General features: G+C 38.0%; 1 protein-coding gene across 2 annotated transcripts; it reads left to right on the top strand.

Moving 5' to 3' along the window:
- Positions 1-880: 880 nt before the first annotated feature.
- Tmem52b (transmembrane protein 52B) lies at positions 881-8,661 on the top strand. 2 transcript variants are annotated; one of them, XM_078015251.1, is made up of 6 exons: positions 881-1,006; positions 1,391-1,530; positions 3,391-3,434; positions 5,069-5,107; positions 5,931-6,097; positions 7,060-8,661. In XM_078015251.1, the coding sequence occupies exons 2-6, from the start codon at positions 1,447-1,449 to the stop codon at positions 7,302-7,304; spliced, it is 579 nt and encodes a 192-aa protein (XP_077871377.1). In that variant the 5' UTR covers positions 881-1,006; positions 1,391-1,446; the 3' UTR covers positions 7,305-8,661. The 2 variants fall into 2 exon arrangements, with proteins under 2 accessions (XP_077871377.1, XP_077871376.1); XM_078015250.1 differs by having other exon boundaries at positions 974-1,161.
- Positions 8,662-9,257: the final 596 nt, after the last annotated feature.

Raw genomic sequence — 9,257 nt, 5'->3', positions numbered from 1 at the left:
TCTCTCACTATCTTACTTCACTAAGAAAAAAAAAATAAAGTTCACCGTCTCCATCTTCTCATCACATTTTCATAGTTGTGAGGGCCCTTTAGTGTATGTTTGATCCCACTAGGCAATATCCCCTCAACAACCACTTCATATAATTTAGACTTCCAGAGTCAGAAAGGATTTGAAATGTGGTTTTATTTAATTCTTATGAGATAGATATACCCCTGTAAACTAACATTTAATTGTCTTATCAAGTACTTTGGATTAAATAAAAGATTACCTACGTAGGCATAACTCATCTATACAGTATTTATTCATTCTTATAGATATGCTTCCTTGTAAGTATTTTATATCCTTTCCATATGTGCTTAATTTTTTCAGATCTTAGTTTATTTCTTGAGTGGCAATATTTTTTTTTTACTTATTTTTCATTTTATTTATCTATTTTGAGGTGGGGTCATCTTATGCTGTCCAGGCTGGTCTCTAATTCCTGGGATGAACTGATTCTTTTGTTTAGGCCTCTGGAGTAGCTGGCACTATTAGGTGCAAGCCACTGTGCCCAGATTCTGAGGGGCAAGAACTATTCCTTGATCACAATACTACTTTACCTAGAGAGGGGGAAAGTGTAGGGGGAAAAGAAGGAAAAAGACAAAAACAACAATGAAGAAAACAAAGAAAGAAACCTTGGAATCTAGTTTTCAAAAACATGCCTGTGCATAACCTGTTTCAGTGGGAACTGGAGTGAGTGTGGAGGAGGAGACCATTAATAGCATTTGGAAATTCTAATTTCTAAGCCTCCCTACTTGAAAGATGGGACAGCTTTCCAGTTCATCTGGCAATCTCTCAGCCCTACCCCAATGTTTAGAAATAAATGACCCAGAACCAGGAGAGTTGATTATCAACATAGAAGGGGAGGGCTCCAGAGAAGAAGAAGGGGGGTTTTGAATCACATGGAGGGAAGTTAAAGGAGATTGGCAGGGTGACTTTCAACATTCAATAGTCACCCTGGAGTGCTGTGGTGAATGACCAAGAGAATTACTAGTTTTGGGGAGAAGAGAATGTATTTAGTCACCAGCAATCCTTTGATCTTCTTCAAAGCTGAAGTTCTCATCACCAATTAGAACAATATCTAATTCAGACGACAAATGTGTCCTCCTTGAATGTTTTTCTCCTGTGGGTAGTGGGGAAAGAAAGTTAAAAACACAGAAAGGAGTGATAGCAGAAAGAAAGGAAAGAAGGCAAAGAGAGCAAATGTGGAGACTATAAAAGAGAAATAGAGAAGAAAACCAAGAGGAAAAAAAGACCCTAGACAACAAAAATCAGAGGGAGTTGGAGAAAGCAGAGAGAGACAGAGAAAAACTGACTTATTACTGAGAAAAGCTTCTCTCCTTGACAATTCTAGATCCAGATGTCAATCATGGCTCAGAGCATGGAGAGGAGGCAGCAGATACGCAGAGCATGATCCTGGAGGAGCAGGTGTTCAGCCCGATGGGAGTCCCAGTCCCGGTCGTCACCGCCTCTGCCCTGGCATATTTCATCCAGGTGAGTTCAGTTGCAAAGGACAGGAAAAAGCCATTTTTTCCCCCTCAAGTAAATAAACTCTCAGAAGAACTTGGGAGGAAGTGGAGTGAAAAGACAAATATAGAACTTAGCCAATAGTGTGGTATTATAGGGTTATATACATGTATGACTGGTAATACCTGTGAAAGAGAGGACAGAAATTAGGGTGATTGCTGATACAGGTAGGCTATGGTACTTTAGAAGTGCCACTTACATGTGCTTCTTTTCATATCTTATCACCCATTCCTTGAAATTCCAAGTAAATTATACTAGATACATAATTCCACTAAACGGAATTTCCCATGACAGCACTAATATTATTCCAGCAGTTTAGATACCTCCATTGCAGAAATAAATTAAAAGGAAGAGGATTCTAAAAATTCTTTAGGCCTTTTGTTTCTCTCCCATTAATCAGAAGACTGTGAGTAATCCATTATCTGAGAAAGATATCATGAACTAAGGGATCGTAAACAATTATCAAGGAGAAGTTTGTGTAGCTATGAAATCTAGAAATGCAGAAACTGGGTTGTATCATATCCCTGTACAGGGAGTGGCTGTCTGTGTCGCTTCCTATTTACCAGTTAACCAATATTTGGAAATTCAATTTTTCTTTCTTTTTCTGGTATTTTCTCTTTACTCCATCTCTCCATTTTCCTCCTCTCTCTTTTAGTTCTCTTTTCTCCTCATTTTGCAATAAGCCCCCCAAAAGTGGCATTTTCTCCTCCAAGTATCTGGTGTTTCTCTTTCCATTAGTGAAGAAAGTGAAACAGAAGTACCAAAGATGGATTGAGGAAACACACAGAGCCATTATTTGTGATGTGGCCATCTATTTTAGATGAAAATAAAATGATAGCAGGAATCTCTGAAATGTTGTCTGTGGAGGGTAGTTGTTAGTCCTTCTAGAAATCCTTTTCCCTTGATATATCTTGAATATGCATGTCCCCTACCCCCTGACTCCTCAACATAAATCCCTAGTAGATACAAATGAAATATCAAAAAGAAATGGTTTCTAGAACTAGAGTTTACCTAAAAGGTTCTTTGAAAGAGGAAGTCACCAGATATATAAGAAAGGAGTAGAAGCTTTCTTTATTCTGTATTATTTTCAAGGAGTGGAAGGAATTGATAACAATATCGAAGGATTGTTAGAACAAACTTGTCATTGGCTGTTTCAACCCATTCAATACATGTTCAGGATAGAGTCAGATTTGAATTCTGGCTTCATCAAAGGGTATACATAGTTGGTCACATTACTTTAGGACCTGTACCTTAGTCCCTTTGTCTTTCAAAACAAAGCTATAAATATCAACCAACAGGATTATTGTAATGAAATGTTATGAAATATTAATAATTCTTAGCAGGCTTACTGGCAAATGATAGCTATTCAGTAGTAAGTTTTCTTTGGTTCCTTTCCCCTTCCTCTCTTGTATGGTGAATTATTGATGTATTGTGGGCATAAAACAGGGCAGTGAGATGGAATTCAATTTACAACTAGGCAGGAATAAAGAGGACAATCATGATATCCTGAAGGACAGATCAGGAAATTTCTAAGAAAGACAAATTGGTATAAATAATTGCCTCTCATTCACCACAGTGGTGGTGTGATGTTCACCCCCTAACAAAAGAAGAGATATTTGTCCTTCCACGTTCTCCCATCTCAAGTACAATAGTCAGCACACATGGAAGAGATAAAAGTAACTGTCCTAAATATGGATTGACCTTCTGACCATGTCCTCATCTTTACCAATTGATCTAACAGAGCATAGCGCTGAGAGGTGATTGATAGGCTGCTGAGCACAGCAGATGAGACAATTTCCCTGTCTGAGACTATTTCCCTTTCTACAGCTTCCTGGGGCAAGATGTGAAGAGAACTGTGCCAATCCTGAACAGTAAGTATCTTAGAGTTCAAGCTGGGAGGAAGGAAGATCAGACAAAAGCATCAATACCCAAATGCGGGTCAAAATGTCATTAGATGTCTATGACTTCCCTTTATTTCTACTTAAATGAACAATCACCTACAATCATAGACATGTATGTGTCATCCTAAGACTGAAAATAATACTGCTGACAGTACTTTTTCCCAAGCTAATCTTCCCATCAAAGCAGAACAATTAGTCTCAATAGTCACAGAGACTTGCAAAAGACTTTCTTAGCCATGTTTCTCAGTGACTCATCAGGACAGACTGGATTCAGTATCTAATCATTAGTGTTATCTACTTAGGTGATTTCCAAAGAAGTATATTCTAGTTTTTAGAACATGTTAATATTTATTGCAGACTTAATTTAGCTACCACTTTGATGGAATTATCCCTTAATCTAAACCTGCCACTATTAGGTCTTATGCAGACATAGAGAACATAAAGATAAAAATGCAAGTGATTCATTCTACTTTGGGAACTATAAAAAAAGATAAAGTAGAGAGTGAATAAAAGACCTGTTTAGGCTGAAGGAAAACACAGTTATCCATGAGAAAGGTTTCGCAAGAAAGAGCTAAGAAGTCTGTGAACACGGGGGAACTAGTGATAGTCTTGGTTATTTGTCACATGTACATTGGACCTTGGCTACTTGACACACTCTATCTATATACCCTAGGAAGAGTCCTTTTCTATAGAACCTGAGTCTGATGAAGAACCAGAAGAGTTCTGAACAAATGGTGAATGTGAAAAAAACAAGAGGAGACATTGTACAGTAAAATAACAAACTGTATTTTTATGAATATATAACTAAAGAAGGGAAAAAGAAATGAGCTTCACTAGATCTCAATAGGTCAACGTATTAGAAAATATTATTAAATGAAAAAAATTTTGTATCTCAGAGATGCACACATACTTTTTTCTCCTCCTCCAATTCCTGATTTTCTCTCATTCTTTCTCCCATGCAATCCCTATATTTCCATTCCTCCAGAGAAAATTTTAAATTGCCAAAGTTAATTCAGAATATTTAGTTAGTTTTCATAATATCAAAGTTAGACTCTGCTTTTTACCTTCTTCCTTTTCAGTCTTAGTGGATATCTGTTATCAGTTTTGACCCCGGATGTGACACTTTAGGCCCCTTTTCATGGTAAGGATGTTGCAAGAATTTATGAAACATGAATTACAGACTTGATAGCTTTCATGCTCTTAACTGAAACTTTCTTTATAGTTACATTTTATTAAGCTCAAATTTATGCAAACCTTAATTAAGTTCACATCTGTTTTTAAGGTTACTCTTTAGCAATTTCATTCCAAGTTCATTCCTGGCAATTTTCACCATAACTATTTACAGTAGCCATGGAGATATTTTCTATTAACACTTTTCATGATCAGTACTTTGATCTGTTTTATAGTGATTTATAAAATGATTTACCCAAAGCCCCCCCCATCTAGTATAAAACATCATTTGAGGCACACCATTTACAATAGAATTGGCTAGTTACATTGAATTTTAAATAATACAACCCATGTTGTGTTTATTATAATATGGTATCACTCTGTAACTCATATTTCTGGTTTTTAATTTAACAAACTTTATTCTTTCTCCATAGTTGCCTGACCACAGACTGGGTACATCTCTGGTATATATGGTAAGTTTCAGTTATAACACCTACAAAGACACTTCATTTATTTTTATTTATTTATTTTTATTTTTTTAAAGAGAGAGAGATTTTTTTAATATTTATTTTTTAGTTTTTTCAGTGGACACAACATCTTTATTTTATTTTTAAGTGGTGCTGAGGATGAACCCAGCGCCTTGCGCATGCCAGGCGAGTGCGCTACCGCTTGAGCCACACCCCCAGCCCAGACACTTCATTTTTAAGAACATTCTTTTTTTTTTTTTTAAGTTTCTTTTTTTTTAATATTTATTTTTTGGTTTTCGGTGGACACAACATCTTTGTTTGTATGTGGTGCTGAGGATCGAACCAGGGCCCCACGCATGCCAGGCGAGCGCGCTATCACTGGAGCCACATCTCCAGCCCTTAAGTTTCAATACATATTGTGACCAGGAAGCAAAGGTGCCTACTTAACATTTCATATAGTTAAGTTTCTTTACCTCATCACTAACCTAAATGACAATATGCCAGGATTTTCTATTTTATTATGATCTCTTCAGCCAACATCAAAAGATTATTGTGTCCTTCCCTCAGAGTAGGCTTGAGAAATCTCTCTACATGGGGATTTACTTGTGAAGTCAAAAGCAGCCCTTTCCACCTATCATAAATATCTTATTATTTGCTCTAGCGAACTGACTTGGTCTTGCTGACAAAATAAGAAGGTCTATAGACTTGGAATTAAAATCTAATAATTATTCCATAAAATATCCATGAGAATCAAAAGGCAGACCTTAAAGGCTGATTACACCGAGCTGGGAAACAAGCCAGCTCGGACCTGCTCCGCGGGCTCTTGCAGGTTGCTGGTGGTGATTGGCGCGCTGCTGCTCCTGTGTGGCCTGACCTCAGTGTGCTTCCGCTGCTGCCTGGGTCGTCAGCAACAAGGCGAAGACGGGGGCCAGCTGCCCTACGAAGTGACAGTCATCGCTTTTGATCATGACAGCACCCTTCAGAGCACTTTTACTTGTGAGTACATGGCCTTATGGCATGAGAGAGGGATCCAGGTTGAAAAGAATGGCTCCAGGAGTACAGAAGCATGGAAGCACTGATCAAAGACTATTAAATATTCTAGGACTGGGGTAGCTTTAATTTCCAGAAGTTCAGAGGTGCAGAGACCTGGCTTCTTACCAATGCTGTATTCTCAATTATTTGTCAGGCTGATAGAGTGAAGAAAGAAGTGAAATATTGGAGATAACGTTGAAGATCTTTTATAGGAAGACTCACGCAGTTTATAGATCCTTATTTTGCTAAAGCTATTTTACCTTCTGCACATACACCTTTCCCCAAATGTCTCAGATTTGGTGAAAGTCTACATTTTCTATTATATTTCTTCTATTTTGTATCATAAAAGAAACTAGTGGTGCCCCCACTTTCAATTCTGTATTCAAGCCTTAGTACTCTAGATTTTAGCTCCAATGTCCTTTTGATTATATGGTTATTTTTCTCCTTCTGTTCTTTATATTTCCTGAAATTAGGGAGTAAATACAAGGCAGAAAACCAGATAGCAAAACACTCTGATATTTATTTTAGAAAGAACACTGTGATGTGCTGTTTTTCACCCTCCTCCCTCCTTTACTCTTGGCCATCTTAGAGCAATGATAAATAGGGCAGAAATAAATATCCCCAAGGAATCCTTACTATCACGGGTTGGTGTAAAGGGATCTAAGTCTCAAAAGGAAAGAGCCAGGCTTGTGAGCTATGGGAGCACAATTTAGATTACTCAGAGACATCAGAGAAGACAGGATCTTAAAACAGATTTTAAAGGTGGTTTTTTAAATGAGCTTTACAGGATTTTCATAAATTTTGTGGCAGGGAGTGACAATGAGTTTGGACACATGTTAAAAATGAAAGGATATTAAGGGCGATGTAAGCCTCTGGTGCCTGGGGCTCTCCCATTTATGCTAGCTTTATCCCTCCTTTCCTTGCAGCCCTGCAGTCAGTGTTTGGCCCTGCAGCTCGGAGAATCCTGGCTGTGACTCGCTCCCACAGCTCCCTGGGCCAGCTGCCCTCCTCACTGGACACCCTCCCAGGGTATGAGGAAGCTATTCACATGAGTCGCTTCACAGTAGCAAGGTGTGGGCAGAAAGCACCTGATCTACCCTCAGTGCCAGAAGAAAAGCAGATATCTCCTGTGGAGAAGGAATCTCCTCAAATACAACAGCCTTTCCACTGATGGGAACTAGGATTTTATTCCTGGGGACTGAGTACAAAATGCCTGGGTCCCTGAGCATCCCCAGACAAATAGAACATTTTATTTTCTAACTCCTAGAAGGATTAGTATAGCATCTAATTATTAGTATATGCAAAAAGAAGTGTTCTAATTCTTTATTCCCAGCCACATACATTTTCTGATATGGCATTCTCTAATCGGGAACTCATTATTTCCCCCCAGTGGCCAAAATTTGTACCTCTTACTGTGTTGTGTCAAAACAAGGAAAGTATCAAGTTGTCTTGAATTCCTTTATCTATTAAGTGCATATAAAATTCCAATACCTCTATGATACTGCAAGTTGCTTTTCTTTCTGATGGATAAGAGACTGGTAAACTTCAAAAGAAACAGTGTACATATAGCAATCAACATGAATGCACTGAACACATGCACTTTTTCTCCCAAGAGAACAACCAATTTCATGCTGCCTGACAATAATACTCACACGATCACCTAGAATTCAGGGGTGGGATTGGAAGTATAGACTAAGAATAAGAGAACATATTACATAGTATGTGCTTCCCACTCATAGTTTCTTTCACTGTTGTCCCACTCACCATAAGCATGAAAAACTTTGCTGAATACAATAGCAGCACCACTAATTCTAACACGCTAAGAGAATAGCATTGACTTGCTTCTTTCCTCCCTTCTGCTTGAGCCACTTATAGCCAAATGTCTGCATTGACTCACACTAGTCTCTAATGGTGGCCCTCACTGCCACCTGGTGGAGCCATGGTGGAAAACACATTCTCTCCCTTGAGCCCATCTTCTGAGTTCTCTGATTGCTAAGTGAACTAAACCTGGATGTGATCCCTCCCACAGTGCCATCCTGTTGAGTAATGCTAAGCTACCCTCATGACATACTACCTCCCAAAAGTACTTTTATTGAAAAAAAAAATTGAGGAAGTGAACTGTAGTTGCAGAAAAACTACTTGCCTTAAAATGTTACTAAAATTGTTAAGACATAGTTTTCTCTTCTTAAAATACTGAACAATAACACCTCACAGGATTATCAGGAGGATCAAAGAAGCTAAACATATGTGACATAACTTGTAAAGTACCATGCACATGTTCCTGTTAGTATTTTTACTATTGTCATCTAATCTTCACCTACCTGCTAGGATTCCACTGAGAATTATGTTCTGGTTTGTTCTTTTGCCATCCAGCTTTGCTATTGTAAAGTAGCTTTATTTTATCAATAAACATTTGTTGTATAAAACCAGAGATATGAAAAATTGTGCTCTATATGTGTAATAAGAATTGTAATGCATTCTGCTGTCATATATAAATAAAAAAATCCGTTGACTGAGTAATGAATAAAGATATGTTATTCTTCTTAATATACTTTCAGTAGAGGTAAGAAATATTTCAGAAGGATAGTTGTTTTTTAGGCAATTAGCTCCACTGTTCAGAGGAGGCACCACACACCCAGGGATTGGTTGATTAGTGGCAGTGCCTCACTAAACACATTCCTGAAATGCTCACTCAGCCCAGAGGGGAAAATGTTCTAAGTGAGCATAATCTACTAGTGATCTGAATTTCCCCTGCATCACTTAGCAAATTGCCTCAGGAAATTATTGTAATGCATGAATTGTTCATTGCACCCAAGGTGGCCTTATTGTTCCACCACCAAATGAAGCATCTAGTCATCATGCATTCCATAAATATATTTTTTGGCTCTTTGTTTCTTCAAGACATTGCAGACTTGAAGAAATTTAAATGTTGATAGGTATTAAAGGGTCTTGGAAGAAATGCCTCCAGTAAGGACTCATTCTAAAGAGAGCTCTCCACTCCCACTGCCTTATTTGACTTAAGGAATCACTTCCACCCACTTTATCCTACATCTCCCTCCTTCATTGTGCTTTTTCATAATTTGCTTCATGTGTCCAATCTTATGACTATTCCTCAGATATGTGG

The sequence above is a fragment of the Ictidomys tridecemlineatus genome, chromosome 6, assembly GCF_052094955.1.
Source record: "Ictidomys tridecemlineatus isolate mIctTri1 chromosome 6, mIctTri1.hap1, whole genome shotgun sequence".
NCBI classification, from domain to species: domain Eukaryota; kingdom Metazoa; phylum Chordata; class Mammalia; order Rodentia; family Sciuridae; genus Ictidomys; species Ictidomys tridecemlineatus.
The sequence above is the reverse complement of the archived record's forward strand: the minus strand, read 5'-3'. Positions and strand labels throughout refer to the sequence as shown.

Coding starts and splice junctions, on each gene's coding strand:
- Tmem52b (XM_078015250.1), top strand. Junction 1,531..3,390: donor CCCTGGCATATTTCATCCAG/GTGAGTTCAGTT, acceptor CCCTTTCTACAG/CTTCCTGGGGCAAGATGTGA. Junction 6,098..7,059: donor CCTTCAGAGCACTTTTACTT/GTGAGTACATGG, acceptor CTTTCCTTGCAG/CCCTGCAGTCAGTGTTTGGC.